The 23,073-nt window shown below is 36.6% G+C and overlaps 1 protein-coding gene across 1 annotated transcript; it reads right to left on the bottom strand.

Annotated features, from left to right (window-relative positions):
• Window positions 1-7,224: 7,224 nt before the first annotated feature.
• LOC140880265 (sugar transporter ERD6-like 6) lies at window positions 7,225-13,339 on the bottom strand. Its single transcript, XM_073284563.1, has 18 exons — window positions 12,881-13,339; window positions 12,063-12,125; window positions 11,886-11,975; window positions 11,749-11,808; window positions 11,593-11,658; window positions 11,434-11,499; window positions 11,277-11,352; window positions 11,084-11,148; window positions 10,922-11,014; window positions 10,705-10,785; window positions 10,517-10,601; window positions 10,160-10,206; window positions 9,983-10,045; window positions 9,844-9,903; window positions 9,640-9,705; window positions 9,399-9,458; window positions 8,628-8,742; window positions 7,225-7,493 (listed from the first exon to the last, which is right to left on the bottom strand). The coding sequence occupies exons 1-18, from the start codon at window positions 13,073-13,075 to the stop codon at window positions 7,381-7,383; spliced, it is 1,464 nt and encodes a 487-aa protein (XP_073140664.1). The 5' UTR covers window positions 13,076-13,339; the 3' UTR covers window positions 7,225-7,380.
• Between the last annotated feature and the right edge of the window lie 9,734 nt (window positions 13,340-23,073).

Here is a 23,073-nt window from a genome sequence, read left to right as displayed (position 1 = left end):
ATGGTTTATGGAGGGAGAGAATTGAAGTTGGAAGGCTATACCGACTCTAGCTTCCAATGTGACGTGGATGAATCGAAATCAACCTCTGGATTTGTATTCGTGCTCAATGGCGGTGCTGTCTCTTGGAAGAGTTCCAAGCAGGACACCACAGCGGATTCCACCACTGAGGCAGAATACATTGCAGCATCAGCTGCTGCTAAAGAGGCGGTTTGGATAAGGAAATTCATCCAAGAGTTGGGTGTAATTCCTAAAGCTGTTGGTCCAGTCCCGGTGTACTGTGACAACACGGGTGCCGTTGCTCAGGCAAAGGAGCCAAGGTCTCATCAGAAGTCCAAACACGTACTGAGGAAATACCACATCATCCGGGAGATCGTGGAAAGAGGAGACATCAGTGTCGAGAGAGTGGCCTCTACAGACAATATCGCTGATCCGCTTACTAAGCCCTTGCCAGGACCATTGTTTGACAAACATCGCGAAGCAATGAGATTACGTAGTATGACTAGTTGGCTTTAGGGCAAGTGGGAGATTGAAAGAGTGGGTGCCCGGTTAGCCAACTTGTGGCTAAGGGCTTTTATGACTCTATGTAAAACAATCTTTTGTTTAATATAATTTACACTTTTATAATGACATTGACTTTATCTTTCTTCATATTGTTATATTATGATATACTATTGTTGTTTTGATAAAGACCTTGAATATACTATAGTGTATGTAAGATGTGGTAGCACATGGGGATGGCTATCATGAAACACATCTTATAGTCACTGTATATTTTAAACAGTTCCTAGTCAATTGAGCCGTCCGCAAATAAGGATAAGGATCGCTCGAGATTGAGACTAGCATTTGCGATGCCGAGTACCACGTTTCATTGTTATGGAACATAGAGATGTTCAAAGCATGCAAATGGATATTCATATTATGAATGATCGAACTACCCTATTCGGACTTTCCAAGTGGTTATCACTTATCGAGTGGATAAAGTCCGCAGTTTTGGTTGTACACCATTAGTCCTTATTACTTGAAACATCATTGAGACTCTATATGCTAGTACTGTACTTTGACTCGTTTACCGACTCTATTGGGGTCATCAGGTATCGGGATTGGGTACAGTTACGACACATATAGGAGTCGATGCTTTGTTGTCGAGGATTCACCACATACTTGCGAGTGTGGATATCCTATGCGATCTGAGGAGATATTAGTGTGACGAATCTCTGGCCAGAGTACATGATGTGTTTTAGGTTACTTGGTGTTCCTAGTAACACATGCGATGTCACTAATAGATCTCCAAGATGTTATGCATAGTTATCGAATCTCGAACGACTCTCTATGCACCAATGGTTGTTGATTCGATCGGGATATTTGGTTGAAGGGACCGTACTGTATGCTAACCAAAATCTACTGGTTCTTGCAGGCACTATCAGTAATACCTAGGGAATCATGGGGCGATGTTGCTAGGCGCTCTTACCATGATTCGATGGGTAAGTCGGAAATTGTTGTTCCGAGTCACAAGGAGTTGTGAGCCCACGGCTAGCTGTATTCCTGAACCATTGAGGGTTACACAAGTAATGGATTACTAAAACCCCGTAGAGATAGTTAAATTTAAAGAGTTAAATTTAATGAAAGAGAAGTTGGACTTCTTAACTAAAGGAAGTGGGATTTCCTAAAATGACATAGGGATGAGCATTTTTGAAAATCACTGAATTCGGATTCGGAAAAATTATCTTGACTTTAAAAGATGCAGAAATGGTTTCTGTGCACATTGGTAAAATCAGTTTATCAATCGGAGTCACGATAAATTTTATATTAGTTTTTAGAACAACGGGCTTGGCTTGTTGGGCTTAAGTTATGGATTATGGGCCATAAGGAGTTAGAGTCCAAATATAATTATAACTTAATTCAGTCTAGAAATTATCTATAAATAGGACTGCAGTGTTCGAAAATCAAAAAGTATTCAGTCTTGAATTTTCGAAAATCAGTCTAGATTATTCAAGAGGATTTTCGAAATCCTCTGTCCCTTTCGGAGAAAATCCGGCTTGTGATTTTTATGAAAAATTACAATCTGAATTAACAGATCATATCTGTTTATTCTCTACGCAAACTTCTGATTGATTTCTAGTGCAGTCAATCAGAGGGTTTTGTTTTCTATTCGTGGACCTGATTGAAAAAACGTTCGTTCATCAGTTCCGGGGATATACAACAAGAGCAGATTAAATTCTGTTGGTGTCCATAATCTCGCTTTGAGATTTTAAGGTAAAATATTTAATTGTGATTATTTATTTTACTTACACAAATTTAATCGTAAAAGTTTTGATACCCAGATATGGAATTGTTTCATATTAATAAAATAAATTTTTAAACTTCCGCTGCACCGGGTATCAATTCTAATTGATCTGAACACAGTTTTTCAACATATATGAGTTAAGCTTAATTGGTAAATAGACATTAAGCATAGCTTCATTGTGAGAAAAGTTTTTTAAGTTATGGTCGAGGTCGACATAAATTATTTTTGGGTTACATGAACTCTATTACCCGGAATTCCGACGTGGGGCTTAAGGTTAGCAAAAGGTAGGTTGTGCAATAACATAAAGATTTAAAAAAATTGTAGGTTGTAAAACTTATCAGTTGCGGTAGGATGACGTTTTTAAGTTTGTAAATTTAGATCAAAAGTAAATTTGAGGAGTAATAGAATTTCCTTGAGGATAAGATCACTTGGGAACAAATAAGAAGTGACGAAATTATTGTTGCAATAAGAGCTAGTCAGATCCTTGATGATATAGGTATCAGTAAGCACCAACAGATCTACAAGTGTTGTTGGTTATCACAACAGTTCTCACTAACTATTGATAACATTCTTCTGATATCCACTCCGAATATCAATTAGGTACAACCTTTTTCAAAATTCAATAGGAAATCATTTTTTGAACATAACAATTCCCATTAGTTCTTATCGACTAAGGCCAGTCTTATCATCAAATGATACTAGAGACCCAAAGTTCCTGTAGTCTTCTAACTACTCACCGCATACGAACTCTGACTGGAATGGCAATTACTAATTGCGAATCTTAGTTATGACATTTCTGCTAAAAAATTCAGTCTAGATATCAACTAACTATGGATACGCATCATTAATCTTACCAACATCAGTCAGTTCTCGGACAAAAGTAAGATACATCTACACTGTACCTTCTATCGCATCTGGTACTGACATTACGATCTCAGTTTTTAACACAGATTAGCAACTGTCCATCTCGAGTTTGGATTCATTCGTTAAATCTCTAAGGATCTTCTCTCAGAATGCATACTCAAGGTACTCTAGTTTACTGAAGTTAGATCCTTATCCCTGAAAGGATGTCAATCGCGAGAAGAAATGGCTGATACCTGCCAATTCACTTGTATTATGAAAACATCGTTGTCCACAAATCTTCCTACCTGAAATATCCAGGTTATATCCCTAGCGAAATGATCATTGATCCGTAGAATACTCGGATAATTTAAAACCATCTCATATTCTAATAATTCTAATAATTTTTTCTCCCTACTAGAGATAATATCTGATTTTACACTAATGGTTATCTTGCCACAGATAACAACAAGTCACATCAAATTCTTGACTCGCTTACAAAATTGGTTCACCAAGCACAACCGCGGAATTCTCAATACCTTGTCATCAACTAGCAATTTTTCGGATCGATTCCATCGAAACTACTATATTACCGGCATAGCGCATCTAAAAGACATCCTAGAAAAATAATGACAAATAAACCCGCCAGAACTGAAAACCATAGGTCTCAGCTACTGTCTATACCCACGTCTCATCACTCGATGCTATCCTGCTACTGCCATTTGAAAAATCCGTAGCACTTGCTAGCTCCAAGAATCGTGACAACTCCTGAGAATACTGCTGAACATCTGAGAAAAACACTTGATCTATCAGCCCACAACACTGATATCTAAGATCAATCTGAAACATTACTCAATCCAATCTTTGAAGACTAAGTCAAGGATCGCTGCTTTCAAGCGATGAACTCAACGGTAAAAACGTTTACCTTAACCTTAATTGGTTTCCAATTATACCTAAATCCTCTCATTTTCGGAGTATAGGCCATGACCCAGTTCTTAAGCATATCCACTTACCGAACTAATCCCCTTCTTAATCCATGATAATCCAAATCGTTTACAGATTAGGATTAACAATATCATTTACTAACATAGATCCACTGCGACCTTCACTTAGCCCTAGAAAGATCAATTAAGTTAGGCAACCACTAGTTGATTCCCAATCACTAGGATCTTATACTGCAGAGCAACAATCTTTGATCTTAGTGTTACAACTACTCGAGAAACCTCGACACTTGGAATCACAGGACTTCTCTTTGCTGAGTTATTTTTCATTTTGTAAAGAGTGTATTAGTAGTGTTCAAACTGAACTGAGATTTTGAAAATTTCTTGTATTTTTCAAAATATTGTTAATAAGATATATTATTAACATCAATAAAAAATGCAACTAAATGTGAAAACTTGACTGTATATTTGAGATAAATAAAAACAGAAAGTAAACCTAGCTAAATAATTAGGGCGGAAGATCATCATACGCACATGTTTACTATTATATACATGAAATCTGCACGACCTTTAATTGATTAATTACTAAGTACTAATTATGACCGAAAATTTCATGCTTTCCATAGCGAAATACCCTGATGGTGCATCTAAAATTGGATATTTCTTCTCACATGTGGGGTCCATTGAAAGAAAATGAATCTCCCGTGTAATGATTAATATTCGTTCTATGATCCAATCTTAAAAAATACTCTTAGGATCCATGTTTATAAAACCGGACTGGCTGGTTCGACCGGTTCGACCACGAACCGATCACAGTCTGGTTTGGAGTATGCTCAAAAACCATTTCTACGGTTAAACCCTCTAGAACCGGTCAAATTTGGTCAAAAATCGGTCGAACCAGCTTTGAACCGGTTGACCGGTTCAAGTATTTTAAAATTTATTAATTACGAATTAATATATCTGGGAGTGATTGGCCAATTGATTGATGACCTGTAGTAGATATAATTATTTGGTTTTAAAATTTTCTAAAAGCACTATTTTAGTAGTATTTGAGTTTATTTTGATTTATTTTTTAAAAAAATATATATATAATTATATTTGATATTTTTATTATATATATGTTTATATTTTAAACTTTAGTATATATATATTTATATTATACATATACACATTTAAGATTTTTAAAATTTAAAATATATCAATTACTGTATCATATTGTTATTTTATATAATTTAATTGTATTCCGGTCGAACCGTTCGGTCCGACCGATCGGACCGTTATTTAAAAGTTTATCGATTCGATTACTAGTTCGGTTATAAAAACACTGCTTAGAATAACATCTCATTTTCATGCTATGCAATAAATGACATAACAGAATTATTTGTTTGCGCTTAGTATTAAATTGTAACTAAAAACCTTAAAAGAGCAACACAAAAACCAATAAACCCCATAAAACCATGAAAACTTTCAAAAAGGGTTATGAGACCGACCAACCCTCAATTTGGATGGGTCAAAAAATTGTCAGCCCGACCCACTTATTTGACGACACGAGTAGACCAAGTTAGTTTTTAGTTATATTAGACAGACGGATTCGACAAGCCTAGCCATTTTGATGACTCTAAAAATTCCTAAGAGAAATAACATGTGAAAATTCACAAGTCAAAGCAGGCCGTATCCAAAAAATTAAAGGTCCTAGGCTAATTTAAGGTATATAATTTTTTTATTAAATAGAAAAATATTACAAATAAAACTGGTAATAAAATAAACATAATGAGCACTAATATATAATTTAATAAATCTATTGTCTATTTTTTCTCTTTGAACTTCTAGATTCAAATTTTCTTTTACACATCATAATTCACAATGCAAATCTAACAAAACAAATACAAAACTAATTTAAATAATAACAAAGATTGATTGTTGATATGAGATTTAAAATAAACACAGCATATAAAACATATTATAGATCGTAATAAAAGATTAAAAACTTCTTTTATTTACTGTCAAATTTTCCAACAAGAAGAACCAATACAATAATTTCTTATAATAATAAAAAAATTCAAAATTCTTGCAACTAAATATAATGACATAAATAATTGTATCGAAAGATTTAAAAAAAAAGAAGCTAAAACTAAAAAAATGTATAATACAAACATAGTAAGAATCATCGTACTAAAGAAACATAAACAATTTATTTTTGTTACAAAAAAACTAACAAAACAAAAATGAATTATAATTTAAATACTAAAATATACAAAGAATTAAAATCTCAAAGACCAAAGTCCACAAAATCATATAATTAAAAACCAAACAAAATTACCAGCATACAAGATAAACCATATTCAATAAAAGACGACACGATAATTGACCCACTTTGAGCAACTTTACTCACTTGAATGGAAAATTTTAACGAAAAAAGAGTTTTGTATCCTATAAAGAAAGTTTTTTTTTCCCTCTTCTACACAAAGAAAAGAAAGAATCAAAAGCAAAAAAATTAGCTTTTCAAATTTTTTACAAAATATTTAGATTTTCATGTTCCATCTAAATTTTGAATGAAAAAAATATAAATAAATATATATATATATATATATATATAATGTAATTTTTTTTAAAAAAAATTGAGACCCCACCCTAGGAGAGGCCCTAGGCAGTTAGGGCCTCCCCTAGGGCCGGCACTGATTCAAAGTCATACTTGAATAGATTGATAGAATAAACGATTAATTACATATGTTACCATGTGAAATATTAAGATTGTTGAAAGCCTTTCGTGACTATTAACTCCCCGTGTTTTCAAATATTAAGCACTTACCCCTGAAAAAACATGTACGGACAAAAATACTTGTGCACAAGATTGGAATAGAAGGAGAGGTAGGGACATACTTTAGGATTTGAAAACACTTGGATTTAATAGATTTTTTTCATGAGAAGTTTCAAACAATTAGAGATTTTATTAGGATAATGTATACAATTAAGCCTACGTACATCCGTACGTCTCATCACAATCTAGGAGAAAATAGATACAAATTACAATCAGAGGAGGACGACGACAATCACAATCACAATCACAATAATAATAATAATAATAATAATAATAATAATAGAGATTTTCTCCGTAAAATAGTTTGTATATATTTATTTAATAATAAATGAGGCATAATAAACATCACTCGGAATGGAACAATAGATGATAAATAATAGAGAAGAGAACGATAAAAGGGTGACTTGATTAATAAATTGTACTATTACAAAAATCAGCAGAATGAATTTAAAAATAAAAAAAAATAAAAAAAAGAAGTGCATAAAACAAAAACCCTTTTAGTTAAAAGAGGAATGGATTTCTTCTAATGTTTTTCCTTTAGTTTCGGGTACCCAAATTGCCACAAATGCCACAGTGATGATGGTCATAATCGTGTAAATGGTGAAACTTCCTGTTGAAAAACATACACAACATCGTTCCATAAGTAAAACATGCTAAAGGATGCGGAAATGTAAACAAGCATTATTGGCTTGAGTGATATTTACATTCAAAAAAGTTACGCATTCAATTCGATTTTATTCATCCACCAACATTGGGTCCACTCGTGCCCTGATGCCAACAAATTTTGTAGAGGCTTAAACTCGGTGCTGTGTCTTACTACCAAACGTTTTTTATATTCGTTACATCTTACACTCCTAACATTCATTACGTAATCCAGGAGGGCAAAGTTCGCGCACTCGTGAGACTTAGTTTTAGTAGAAGAAACTGTTAATACATACATGTGAAGCCTAACTATTACTCTGACTTGAATTGTTCCTACGCGAAAAGTGTATGCAGATCAATCTTCGCAGTAAGGCCCAAGCATGGAAGGGCATTCACGTTTATTTGGTTGAATTAGACTAGCTTGTGCTAGAGGCAAGAGTCTTCCTCTTGTAAAGGGATTAAACCCTCGGCTTAGTGGCAATACTCAGATTTTTATATCGAATCTCGAGTTGTATTTGTGTTTGAGTCGTTACGAATTATTGTTCCTAACAAGTTCTATCTTTTGGAAACGAGGATGCTTACCTGTAATTCTCTTTCTAATCTCCAGTTTCATTGAAATGATATATAATTTCCGGCAGTAGCAAGTGGACGTAGATCTCCTATTGATATTGATGAACTACTGCAAGTCTTATGTATGTTTTCTGTTTTATTTTTCACCGATTATTATCGTTTTGCTTTACCCACGAAAGAGTAGTTCTAGTTTGCATGGTCTAATCATTGATCCGAAAATTTCTACAATGAATTGGGTAGGTCCTATCGCTCCCTATCTATGATTCTGCTATCTACCGGAATCCTCAACCAAGCCACTTCCTGAGTTGCTGGCTTATTCTTCAACAGGCACGCAGACGAAGAATTTCTGGGAGTTACGAAAGAGGGTTCGAGCTCATATTGTTCACTAAAGTCGTGATTATTCCCGTCAGTAAAATGGGACCTAGAGTAAGTCCATCTATTCCTAATCTCCAATTGGAAAAAAAAAAAAAAAAGGCAATCGAAAGGGAACAGAAGATAAGAGTAACCGAAAGTCTTAGAGCTGTGCACAAACCTCCGATGCTCCAAGCCAGTAATAAAGGTGCAGTCATTGTAATAATCCAGCAAAAGAACCAGTTCGCTAAAGTAGCTACACTTCCACCCAGCCCTTTGATTTTAGCAGGAAGAATCTGAAATTTCAAGTAACTAATGTCACACAATAATCTACTAATGTACATTGATATTTCAATGATTCAAAATATTTTGGAATGGATAAGTCTACCTTTTCTCATCCAATAAAGATTAGATATTCAATCATATATATGATCATATTTGCCAAAGATTACTTATCGGTATGACCGTGTGAAATGATTCTATATCGCCCTTTTCAAGTGCTTTCGGATACAAAAACGTTCATAACACTCTTTTCCAAAAAAAAAAAAAAAAAACCCCATATTTGGACATAAAAGTTATTTTAAGCAAGCACTTAAAAAGCGGACTCGATCCCAAAATGAAGAAAATGTGGTTTCAAAGCTTCTTGTTAACCTATTCCTTGAAAAGAAAATTCACTATTGTATCTTAATAGGCTAATACTAAAATTGTTTCTGCCTTGTCTTTCAGAAGGGACACTGGAAAAAGTCCGTTAAATTCTATAAAAATGCTTTCTTAAGACGAGAATTCAATATCCAAACCAAACTTTTTGCACGAATTGCAAAACTGGTGCGATGTAATACAATCTATTGATATGGAATGTTCATTCATATCCAAATTTTTTTTATGACATTCATAGTGGTTAGAATATGAAACGAGACAAAAATTACTTTGCAGAAGAAGGGAAGAAGAGTACCTCGGACATCATAAGCCATGGAATTGGACCCAACCCAAGTGAAAAGAAAACAACCATCAACTACAATGCAAAAGAGTTGATTAAAATGTATTGAGAGAATGAACAAGCTAATTAGGGAATAAATCAAATTTCCTATGTGGTTTGTTTGAAGCTAGCTTTTATGTATAAAATACGTCAGGCAACCGTCATATTTTGAGTCTGTCGAATTCTCTTTAGTATTTAATGCACTAAATATACGTACCAAAACTCCAATAACTGAAAGGATTCCGAGTATGCCAAACAGAGAAGAATCCTCCGATACCAAATCCTAGAAACATTTTCCAATTGCCCAAGAACCGGGAGTCCCGAGACACAAAAGAACATGAAATCAAATAGGTTTGCACGTGTAATAATATCTACGTTAACTCTGTTATCAAGAAAATAACAGAATGTTCTAAGAAACTACCTTTAAATAGAACGAAACTGTAGCAAGTATAAGACTTGCGACCATCCCAAGGGAGGAGACCTGAGACAAGTATTTTCTGTTTTATGTATTTAATATGGATAAGCTATAGACTTTAAAACGGTTATATTCTCTAACTTACTAAAAGCAAAATCCGGCGACCACTTCGGTCTACCAACCATGCAGAAACTGCAGTAGCAATAACCTGAAAAAGGAACTCGGAAATGCTTGTAATTAGCCGTCCGGGCATTTTCTGATAGATAAAATGCACAAGAACAAAAATTCCACAAGTCAATAACTAGATTGAAAGAAATTTAACCTGGATAGCGCCAACACCAACCGTTGCAGCATTGGTCGATGAGATACCTGTTCAATCGAGGTTACCGTGTAAAAACCATTGAATTCCACACAAGTTATGATAGATGTCATAATGATTTTTTTTCCAACACTGCATATTACCTAGCAAGTTATTATAACTGTTTTTTCCACTAAATGACAACAGATATGAAATAATTTCTAGAGAAATCTATACTAAATTTCTTGTGGGCTCTGATCTGCCAGGCAGTTACGTGAAAAGAAAAGCCTTTATCTTGTACAAAACAGTAAATACACATTCAACAAAGAAAAAGTCACTCACCAGCTCTTTAGGTTATTCAACAAAGTAAAGTTCACTCACCAGCTGATGCAAAAATAGTCGTCGAATAGAAGATGACGCCATTCAACCCAGTTAGCTGTTGAAGTACAAGTAACCCAATTCCTATCTGCAATGTATGTTAAAAAGGACAGAAAACACGGTAAAAAACGACGAACCATGAAAGAAGTAACACAACATTATCACAGAAAACAGAGAACCCTTTAAAGTACCATCAGAGGTAACCAAAGTTTTCTCATTTTGAAATCTGCGAAACGTATTGTTGTTCTTCGGTTTGTTGAAGCTACAGACCTCTGGCAAACAAAAAATCGTCGTATGAAATCCGATTGATTGTATTTTTCCAAGAAAATAAGTACCTTATGAGAAATTGTGATGGTGTATTCATGTTCCTGAAGTATGTCTTGTAAAAGACAAACTTAAAAATCTCACCTTTATTTCATTTACTTCAAGTGTAATATCGGTATCAAATCCTCGAAGAACTTGCAGAGAAGCTTCGAAATCATCTGTCAGTCCCACTTTAGCCTAATTTTCAAAATGATAGTTATATTAGTACTAGTGCTTGTCTTTGAAAAACCTTTTCATAATGCTTACCAGCCAGCGAGGAGATTCTGGAATGAAAAAGAGGCCCGGTATTAGCACTAGGCACGGCAGTATTCCTGTCAATAAAAAGAATACTGGTCACTTCTTTGGACGCCTTTTAGCGAAATAACAAAAGAAAGTGTGATACGAAAAATGATTTCAAGAACAGGAGGCAAAGGTCATAAAATTTGAGTTAAGGGTTTACCAAGAATGGCAAGCACTCTCCAATGAACAAATAATCCAAGTACATACGCCAGTAAGACTCCAATTGTGACACAGAGCTACATCATATAACAAAAGTAGAATTCAGTCACTTTGTGTTGGTGACAACAAGGGGAAATATGACAGTACTCTCATCAGACCTGGTTCACAGAACCAAGCGCTCCTCTCAGATTTTGAGGCGCTATTTCCACGAGATACACAGGAACCTAAAACAGAATCAGCAAAGAATAATTCAGGATCAATGTTTATCAGATCCACTTGACATCATAAATGAACGTATGAAAAGCTTGTGTATCTACCGTGTAAGAGATCATACCCACACCGAATCCTTCCAACAATCTTCCCATATAAAGAAATGAGAAGTCCTGATTTGTAAGTAAACAAAAACGGTCGCAAGTTAAAATTTTAATTTTTGGAAGTAAAAGTATATGGTATTACAAATTTTGAAAACTCACTGTGGAAAATGATATAGTAAGCCAACCGATGATATTAGGTATGGCAGCGACCATTAGAGACTGCAATAACAATGAAAAATTGTCAAGAAACAAAAACACGAAATGCTAACATCTTGATTGTTGGAAAAAAAATGTACCCCTTTACGTCCAATGTGCTCAGAAATTTGACCGCTAGCTAGTGCCCCAACCATAGCACCCACATTCGATAATGAACCGAACAAGGAGAACTGCTCCAATAACAGAAACAAATGACAGTATAATCATGTCAAAAGAAATTATTGAAGTTAACACAAGAAAATTTTGTAATTCCTCACCTGTGAGACAGTGAGCTTAAGATCTTCGGTGATATCATACTGCGCTGGAGAAGAATAACCACACTTCATAACAAAATGAAAAAGAATAATTAGCTAGTACTTATGAAAACATGTACAAAGAATCAAATAGCACAACAGGTCACAAGAAGGAAAATGAAAAATATAACTTAAACACATATTTGGCAGCAAAGAACAGGAACTGGAATTAGAACTAGATCCATGTAAAAGTTCTTACTTCTTACATGAGTTCGAGTTACGAAATTCGAGCCACATGTTGCTAAAAACGAATGGTTGAACAAGTTAATAAGTGTTGCCATCATACATCCACTTTTTAGCATGATTAAAACAACTAATCCCAAGCTACATTCGGCCCTCGTGTGACATTCTTAACAGACACATTGTGACAAACATACAAAAGCTAAGTAATTTATATTTCATACACCTCAACCTATTCTTTTCTTCCACTACTATAAATGTCAAGGTAAACGGGCGAAGCTTGGATTCCTTCAGAAAATGAAGTAGCCTACTCCATTTTGTGCATATTTTTTTCCCAAATAGAAGAGCCCAATTCATAACCCCTCAACAACCATATGCTAAAAGACTTGCAATAACAAAAGAACACAATCAAGCACCATTATCAACAACAAAAGCTCTCCACTTATACATGCAATTTTCCTAAAACACAAAGTTTTCATCACCCATCCACCATTACGAATGAAACAGTCTACTCTTATAAATCCATAACACAAAACAATAGCTCAGAGAAAACCCATATCAGCAAACGAAACTATGGAATGAAAAATAAGTGAGTAGAGTACAGTGAAACCAGTCTGGATAGGACCCAAAGCCACAATCAGGACACAAGCCAACACAGAGACGGAATTGTCCCGAATCGCCTGAGCAGAGCCCATCAAGCTAGACTGCCTCGAACCCATTCTATACCAACTCCCAGTGTGCAAAAAGGGCTTCCTCAAATCTCCCCTCCCATCTTCTCCATCATCTCTCCCACTCATTTTTTCCACTAATATTCCTCTCTACAAACGTGGGATACAGGAAAACGAAAACCCAGTTCCAAAAACTGATTCTTGGTCCCTTTACTCCAAGTATATATATAAAGAATTGGAGTACATTGGGCATCTTGAAGTTTCTCCAGAGCCTGGTCAGGGAAGTGGTAGTTGGAGCTATGGATGCTTGATGTGCTGGCGCAAAAGAAGTGTCGTATGTGCATTTTTTAATTTCTCGATAAAATCAAAATGTGCGAAAGCTCAGTAGCTCACACAGGTGCTCAAAATTTATTGGCTGCTTTCCCATGCTTATATAAATCAATCTACGTGTAATATAAAACTGAAACGACAACTGGGATTCATGGTCATAAATTATCATTAAATTTAATACGGGATTATCCAAAATAGCTCGTCATTTTGAAGTCCAAAATCTTTTGATTCGCAAGTTGTTATCCATTGTTTCATCATTAACTTATTTTTTCTTTTTCTTTTTCGGAATATCAGACACGTAGTTAACGATAATATCAAGTGATGCGTCATTTTTATTCCAACAAATTAACATCACGTCATCGTTCTTATTCAAAACAGCTAAAATCGAAAAATTTGTCGTGTTAATTTTTTTAAAAAAATGGGTTTCTCTTTTATATAACGAGAGATTCTTTATGTATAGTGTAGATATAGCGTTTTTGCAGGATAACTCGATTAACGCCCAACTTGCCGTGTTTATTTATAAAAAAAAAATAGAAATTCTATGTTCACCTGAATATGAGCATTTTCAAATATTAAATACTGATAATACATGGATGTGATATTCCACAAGATGTTTATGTAAACATTTTCAAATTTATTTAAGTAAAAATTTTAATTTTTTTTTCCAAAAAAATTAATGATGTGAGTAACTGACATCCTAGTGTGAACGATAACAAAACAATATATATATATATATATATATATATATATATATAGCGTTTTGCTATGCTGTCCACCTCCCGTGCCCACCTCCATGCCCACCTATGAGGTGGCAATCATCCAATGGATGAGACCCATTAAAAAAATATATATTCAATCCGATCCATTAAAAATATTATTTTATGTTCAGATTATAATTTTTCACTTCAATTATATTTTGTTAGTTATATATGGTATTAAGAATGCAATGTAATATATCAAATTTGAGTAAAAAAAAATATATTTTTTTGTTGATTTGTACGAAAATATAATTTTTATGTCAAAAATAATATTTTTTATTTTATGTGTGAACAAGATCAAATGATATCACGAATATTAGTCCGTTTATCTGTGGATCATTGCACAAGATACCCTGCTCATTAAATATATTTTAAAAAATATATATTAAAGAGAAATAAGTAAATGAAAGTCTTGTATATAAAAATATTATTGATTGAGACAAAAACAAGCCATTTTCAAAGAGGTATTTCCTGATTTGGGAAATGCCACATCTCAATTATTGTCGTTATATTTAAAAAATAAAAATACTTCTAGAATATAGAGATGTGTCAATCGACTAATTTTTTTCTAGTTATTTTTTTGAACGCCTAGCGGAAAGAATTTTTGGTCCTGTCACGAATAAAGATGTGTATCATTTTGAAAGGGTGTTGTTTAGCTATTAATAGCTAGGAATATAAGAATCAAAACTTGATGACATACCCTATTTATCACTTGGGAAAAGGGAATAAAAACAATTAAGTGGTTTTAACTATTAAATGAATGAAATTCATGAATGTAAATTCGATAGGGATTGGTTATCGTGGAAAATAGGTGAAATCAATCCTCTAGATATTTTTTCTCATTGATATCTCTCGATTGTGTGTGTTTGCTTAATAAATATTTTAGTTAGTTATTTTGAAAATAAAGATTATCATTCTTGAATTTCTAGATAAAGTCTTGGCTATTATAATTACAAGCATTGAGCTCCATTTTTGAATATACACTCCTCGTTAATTAGAACGATACTTTATTCACTTTATACAAAACTTGACAGCGTGCGCTTGCGAGTAATAATTATTGCTACAAGTTTTTGACGCCAATTTCGGTGAGTGTTTTATTTGAATTTATATCAATATTGCTATCAATTAGTCTTGATTTTAATTTAGACTTCTTTTAATGTTTATTAGTCATTCATTCGTTGTTTTTCTTCTGTTTTGCAGTTTATGCGAAGAACCCATAACCTCGATTCATTTATTTTTGATCCTGAAATTGAAAGAATCGCAAAAGACTTAGAAGCACTATATTTGCAAAGGATCCTGCTCAAGCATATGAAATGTTGAAACAAATTACTATCAATAGCTTTCAATGGCCTAGTGAAAGATCTGGAGTAAAGAAATCGGCTGGAGTATATGTTGTGAATCCTATCACATCTCTTTCCGCTCAAGTCTCCGCATTGACTACACAAATAGATGCTATGAACAAAGTGAGTACGTCAAATTTCGAAAGTATGGCTATCATAATTGAAGAAACACACACTCTTAATGAGACCCAATACATCAACAACAAAGGCTATGGAGGATATCGAGGTAACCTTGTTCCGAATATTTATCATCCTGGTCTGCAAAATCACGAGAACTTATCTTATGCGAATAACAAGAACGTATTGAATCCTCCACCAGGATTCGACACAAAAAAGGTGAAGGGAAGCCTTTTTTGAATACCTAGTTGAAACGTTTGTTGCGGAATATGGTACAAGGATGTCAAAGACTAATTCTCGTCTTGACAGAAAGGAAACACATGAGCAATATGGGTGCCACGATGAAATAATTGAAGACACAAATTGGGCAACTGGAAAATGCATTAAAAGATCAAAACATAGGTCATTTTCCAAGCACTATTGAGGTAAATTCAAAAGAATAATGCAAAGTCATCGCATTAAGAAGTGGAAAAGAAATTGGGTTTATGACCTTAAGATGAAGTTGAGAAAGAAAAGACAGTTGAAGATGCTGAAGTTGGAGATAACAAGGATAGTGAGAAAAACACATATGGAGTTAAAGAATAAGGCTTAACAGAAATTTGTGCCAAAGCCTAATCTCCCTTATCCGCAGAGATTCAAGAAAAAAAGCTTGGATGATCAGTTCGCCAAATTCCAAGAAATTTTCAAGAAGATCCACATCAACATCCTTTTTGCTGATGTAATGAAACAAATGCCGAACTATATGTAAAATTCATCAAGAATGTGATGTCCAAGAAGATGAAGCTGCAAGAGTATGAAGTAGTGAACTTGACATAAGACTGCAGGCTTGCAGCTTTATCCTCCAAAAGAAGCTGCCACAAAAAATAAAGGATCCAAAGAGTTTTACTATTCCTTATTTTATTGGTGGAGATCATGTAAGTAGTAGAGCCTTATTTGATTTGGGAGCAAGTACTAATATGATGTCGTTTTATATTTACAGGGACTTGGAGCTTGGAGAAGTTAAACCAACCGCTATTACTTTGCAGTTGGCAGATACGGGCCTCACATATCCACGTGAGATTGTAGAAGATATCTTGGTAAAAGTGGACAAGTTTATCTTCCTTGCAGATTTCGTGATCTTAGATATGGAAGAAGATCATGATGCTCCATTAATATTTGGGAAACTAGGGATGTTCACGGTTTGGTTAACCGCCCGAACCGAGCAGAAACCAAAAACCAAACCGAAAATTTGGTTCGGTTTTTGGATTTTCGGTTCGGTTCAGTTCGATTTTTTTCGATCGGTTCAACAAACCGAACCGAAAACTGATTTTTTTATTTTTTTTATTTTTAAATATTTTAATTAATTTTTTATTTTGTGTTTATTAATAAATAAATATAAATTCGGTTAAACCGAAAAACGAACCGAAAAATCGAAAAAATTTTGGTTTTTAACCGAACCGAACCGTTAAATTTGGTTCGGATTTTCTGTAGTAACCCAAAAACCATTTTAAGATAATAATATGTTAAATATGATTAAGGGTTGGTATTTAACCAATTTCGGAGTGTTATTGGACTTCAGAAGTAAAATTTGGGCTTTTTAATTTTGGGCCGGATAGTAAGCTCCGATCCCAGATAGTAAGCTCCGATCCTAGATAGTGAGCTCCGATCGGAACGGAAGCTCCGATCCTGGAACGGAAGTTCCGATCCCCAGCTGCCAGCAATGATCGATGACTCAGTCGCGAGTTTTGACAAGTGTCGATCATAGAACAGATCGGAAACTCCGATCGTAGATCGGAAGTTCCGATCCTGGCATGGCAGACATGCACGCAATGAGCTGGATCGGAAGCTCCGATCCCGAAATCGGAAGTTCCGATCCTGGCCGAGAAATTTGGCTATAAATAGGGCCGTTCAGAGTTCATTTTCAATTACGAATTCCCGAGTTTCCTTCTTCAGTTATATAGTGTGAGATATACACTTGAGGGCCCTATCGGTTATAATCAAAGTTCTGGAATAACCAAGTTGTGGTTATAGTCATCTGGGACTAGCGTCTTCAAAAGGCTTACTTCGGACGAAGGTATGGTCCGAGAATCGATTTAATTTTTGGGAGTACTTATTAGCTTAGTTAAGGCTTATAGAACTTGTGTAGTGATACGGTGAACTTTTGAATATAGGCTTGGAATCTAGGATCTACTTTACTTGAACTAGCCTAGAGGTACGTACACATTGACTGAGATTGCCAGCGAGTATACATGTTTATATGTTGCATTTATTTAGCATTATTATATGGCATGATATATGATTTACCGTTTTTTATACTCATATGTCATGTGCATATACACGTTGAGCCTATACCTTGTTATACCTGATTATAGAGCCGCTCAGCTCTATACTCGATAGTCTGTCACTGAGAGTACCGCGACGGCGGGGGCATTTATGTCTGTCTACTCTGGTGTACTAGACGAGTGTGGTTGCACCCAGAGGTTGATCCGTGCGGTGGCAGCACTCATATGGCGCCGGTTCTGAGCATGACTTTTCAGATGACCCTGTACCAGTCATCATGTTGCATGCATTTTATACATATGTTTACTCATGTCTATGTACTGGGCGTAGCGCTCACGTCCTAGTTGTTATCTTGGACACCCTATTCCATGGGGCAGGTCGCAGGATGGACGGAACTGGTAGTTCAAGGCAGGACTAGGGAGCAGGAGCTTTGAAAGTTTTTTTTATACAGCATGATTTATTAGCTGTATAATGTTTACTTTTAAGAATTTCGATATGGTTGTATCACTACAGATTTAAGCCTGGATTATATTACTAAGCTGATATGTAATTTATGGTTAAGTTTCCGCACGTTTTTACTCTGTTAAGTTATTTTGCTGTATTAAGTTTAATGCATGCTATTAGTTGCCAGTTAGTAGGTGATTCCATGCAGGGTCACTACATTTTTGGTATCAGAGCATGCATAGATTTTGGGATTAGTACTTGGGATTTAGTTTAGTCTTGAGTAATTCTTGCGTATTTGGGATTTTAATGTGTAATTCTTTTCAGGATATGGCTGACGAGAGTCACGGTAGTGTTGGCCAGGGAGGTGGTCATCATCATCGTCGCCATCATCATCAGGATGATCAACATCGTCCTCATGAGGGTCGACGTCGCTATACTATTAATAAGTTCATGCAGGTAGGACCGAAACCCTTAGTGGGAGGCAAGAATCCTGAACAAGCTAGAAGCTGGATGTCTAAACTTGAGAGCAAGTTCCGAGCTTTCGAGTGTACTGAGGAGCAGAAATTGGAAGTTCTAGAATTTGTTCTAGAGGATAGAGCACGTTTTTGGTGGGATGACAAGGTTGCTCAGGCACGTACTGAGAGAGGACAGGTGACTTGGGGGGATTTCTGTCGGGAGTTCCAGAAATTATATTTTCCTCCGGCTGTTCGCCAAGCACGATCTATGGAGTTGCTTACTTTGAGGCAAGGATCAATGACTATTGATCAGTATCAGCAGCGATTTCTTGATCTGCTACCTTTCAGTCCTCATATCAATGCGAGTGATGCGTCGAAGTATGATATCTTTCTGCAAGGCCTGAACCAAGATATCTACGCACAGGTTGTCGTCTGTGATGACCCGGTGTCTTATGAGACTTTGGTGAACCGTTGCCATCTTGTGGAGACCAGCAACAGGCGTGGACAGTTGATGATGCCAGCACAGCCTAGTGGATTTATTGAGCCTCGAGCTCAATCTGTTGTGTTATCTGTACCTACGTCTTCTTCTACTCCTACTACTTCATCTGGATCTCGTGGTTCACGAGGTATGTTCCGTTTCGGAAAGAAGAAGAAGAAAGAGGAGTTTTGTAGCCACTGTGGTGGGAAGCATCCTGCAGCTTCATGTCGGAGAGCTACTGGGGCGTGTTATATTTGTGGTCAGCAGGGACATCTGCGGAGAGATTTTCCTCAGCGTATGGGTTCTGCTAGTGGATCGCGATCCCAGGTTGGATCTCAGGCTTCTATTTTTCCACGTCAGCAGCCAGCACCACAGAGTTCTTCTGGTTTTCGTCCCCAGACTCAAGGGCAGGTGTTTGCTCTGTCTCAGGAGCAGGCTACTGAGGGAAGCGATCGCATGTTGGCAGGTAACTTCTTGTTATGTGGTATTCCTGCAGTTGTATTAATTGATACTGGAGCATCGCATTCCTTTATTTCTAGTCGCTTCGTTAAGAGACATAGATTACCTTACGTATCATTAGATATGGATTTAGTTGTATCTACTCCGTTGGAGCAGGAGGTAGTAACTAAGCGTCTAGTGATGGGTTGCCTTCTGGAATTTGAGGGTAATGTGTTATCGGCTAATTTGATGATATTAGCGATGACGGATTTTGATTGTATTTTGGAAATAGATATGCTGACTTTGTATCACGCTACTGTGGATTGTTATCAGCGTCTGGTACAGTTTCATCCCGTTGAGGGTGATAGCTGGTACTTTTATGGTGAGGGTGCGCGACCTCCGATGCCACTTGTTTCGGCTCTGAAGGCATGTCATGTCTTGGAGTCAGGTGGGGAGGGCTACCTCATCTATGCAGTTGATATGTCCACGAGTAGTACGGGTATTGATCAGCTACCGATTGTCAGCAAGTTTCCTGACGTATTCCCTGATGAGATTCCTGGTTTTCCTCCGGTTCGAGAGGTTGAATTTGGTATTGATCTAGTACCAGGAACTACGCCTATATTCCGAGCACCTTATCGTCTGGCACCATCAGAGATGAGGGAATTGAAACAGAAGTTGCAAGATCTGCTTGATAAGGGATATATTCGTCCGAGTGTTTCTCCGTGGGGAGCACCTGTTTTGTTTGTCAAGAAAAAGGATGGATCGATGCGATTATGTATTGATTACAGGCAGTTGAATCGTGTCACCATCAAGAATAAGTATCCTTTGCCGCAGATTGATGATCTGTTCGATCAACTACAGGGTACTTCTGTTTATTCGAAGATAGATCTGAGATCTGGATACCATCAGATGCGGGTAAGAGACTCAGATATATCTACGACTGCTTTCAGGACCAGATACGAGCATTATGAGTTTCTGGTGATGCCATTCGACAAATGCACCGACAGTCTTTATGAATCTGATGAATCAGGTATTTCGAGATTATCTGGATAGATTTGTCATCGTCTTCATAGATGATATTCTTGTTTATTCTCATGAAAAGGATGAGCATGCACAACATTTGAGGATTGTTCTACAGACGTTACGAGATAAGCAGCTATATGCGAAAATTGAGCAAGTGTGAATTCTGGCTTGATCGGGTAGTGTTTCTCGGTCATGTGATTTATAGAGAAGGGATATCTGTTGATCCTAGTAAGATAGAGGCAGTGCTGAACTGGTCTCGTCCGACAACGGTTGCTGATATTCGTAGTTTCTTGGGTCTACCGGGATATTACCGTCAGTTCATCGAGAATTTTTCACATTTGGCCAGGCCTTTGACTCAGCTTACTCGGAAAGATGTTACCTTCATTTGGTCCTCGGATTGTGAGGAGTCGTTTCACGAGCTGCGTATACGTCTTACTACTGCACCTGTGCTAGCTCTACCTTCTGGATCAGGAGGTTATGTTGTTTATACTGATGCCTCTGGTCAGGGGTTGGGATGTGTGTTGACACAGCATGGACATATTATTGTCTATGCTTCTCGACAGTTGAAGAAGCATGAGAATAACTATCCAGTGCATGATCTCGAGTTAGCCGCCATTGTATTTGCGCTCAAGATTTGGAGACATTATCTTTATGGCGAGAAATTTGAGATATTTACGGATCACAAGAGTTTGAAGTATTTATTCACTCAGGCAGAGTTGAATATGCGACAGAGACGCTGGATGGATCTCCTGAAGGATTATGATTGTGAAATCAAATATCATCCAGGTTCTGCTAATCTTACTGCTGATGCCTTGAGTCGGCAGGTGAGACTATCTGCACTTCAGACTAATGAAATATCTCATATGATTCAAGAGTGCTGTTCATTGAGTTTTACGCTCAAGCACAAGAAAGGGAGGAATGGGATTTGTTTGTATACTATTCTATCTGAGCCAGCATTGTATTCTCGGATCAGAGATGCTCAGATATCTGATGTTAAGACTCAGCGATTGGCACGTCTAGCCAATGGAGTTAATACATCTGGATTCCATTTTCAGGCAGATGGTTTATTGTGCCTCTCCAATAGAGTGGTTGTACCTAATGTTGCGGAGCTCAGGAATGATATTCTATCTCAAGCTCACAGGAGTCGATTATCAGTTCATCCTAGAAGTATGAAAATGTATAAGGACTTGCGAACTAGATTCTGGTAGAAGGGAATGAAGCGAAGTGTTTATCAGTTTGTTTCGAGATGTTTGGTTTGTCAACAGGTCAAGGATGAACATCGACGACCAGGTGGATTACTGCAGAATCTTGAGATTCCTGAATGGAAGTGGGAGCACGTGACTATGGATTTTGTTACCCACTTGCCTATGACTTCACGTCAGTGTGATGCTATCTGGGTTGTCGTTGACCGTTTGACAAAATCAGCACATTTCATTCCTTATAACCGGGAGTATTCTTATGATCGCATGGCACGCTTATATATCCAGGAGATTGTGCGATTACATGGGATTCCAGTGAGTATTGTCAGTGATAGAGATCCGCGATTTACTTCACGTTTTTGGGGTAGTTTTCAGCAAGCGTTGGGTACCACTCTGAGTTTGAGCACGGCGTATCATCCGGAGACTGATGGGCAGTCAGAGCGCACTATTTGTACGCTGGAGGATATGCTATGTTCTTCTGTCATGGACTTTGGTTTATCTTGGCAGGATCAGTTACCTTTGATTGAATTTGCCTACAATAATAGTTATCATCGTAGTATTGATATGGCACCTTTCGAGGCATTGTATGGTCAACGGTGTCGTACTCCGTTATTTTGGGATGAAGTCGGGGAACGGCAAGTCGAGGGTCCTGAATTGGTGCAGCAGATTGTAGACAAGGTAGATTTGATCAAGCATAGGATCAAAGTTGCTCAAGATAGACAAGCCAGTTATGCGAATATTCGCCGCAGGCCACTTCAGTTTGAGCCTGGTGAATATGTTTTTCTGCGAGTATCACCTTTCAGGAAGGTGATGAGATTCGGTGTGAAAGGCAAGTTGTCTCCTCGTTACATTGGGCCTTTCCAGATACTGGAGAAGATCGGAGATGTTGCTTATCGTTTGGCTTTACCGCCATCTCTTTCCAGTATACACAATGTTTTTCATGTGTCGTTGCTTCGACAGTACATAGCTGATGAATCTCATGTGATTCAGTCTACTGATATTCAGCTAGAGCCAGATCTGTCTTTTGTTGAACGACCAATCTGTATCCTAGACAAGAAGGAGAAAGTTCTTCGGAACAAGACTATACCACTTGTGATGGTACAGTGGCAGCGTCGAGGCGTTGAAGAAGCAACTTGGGAAACTGAAAGTCGTATGCGAGCAGAATATCCTGAGTTATTTTCTTTGTATTTTTGATTACCATGTAAGATGTAATTACCGTTGTTGTAATAAGACATGGTTTGATGTTTCATATTGTTATCTTGATTTGTCTTTAGATGTTATTTCGC

Source organism: Henckelia pumila, chromosome 2 (assembly GCF_033568475.1).
Source record: "Henckelia pumila isolate YLH828 chromosome 2, ASM3356847v2, whole genome shotgun sequence".
Lineage (NCBI taxonomy): Eukaryota > Viridiplantae > Streptophyta > Magnoliopsida > Lamiales > Gesneriaceae > Henckelia > Henckelia pumila.
The sequence above is the reverse complement of the archived record's forward strand: the minus strand, read 5'-3'. Positions and strand labels throughout refer to the sequence as shown.

Coding starts and splice junctions, on each gene's coding strand:
- LOC140880265 (XM_073284563.1), bottom strand. CDS start 13,075: ATGAGTGGGAGAGATGATGGAGAAGATGGGAGGGGAGATTTGAGGAAG. Junction 11,353..11,433: donor CGCTTGGTTCTGTGAACCAG/GTCTGATGAGAG, acceptor TATATGATGTAG/CTCTGTGTCACAATTGGAGT. Junction 10,046..10,159: donor TTGGTGTTGGCGCTATCCAG/GTTAAATTTCTT, acceptor TTCCTTTTTCAG/GTTATTGCTACTGCAGTTTC.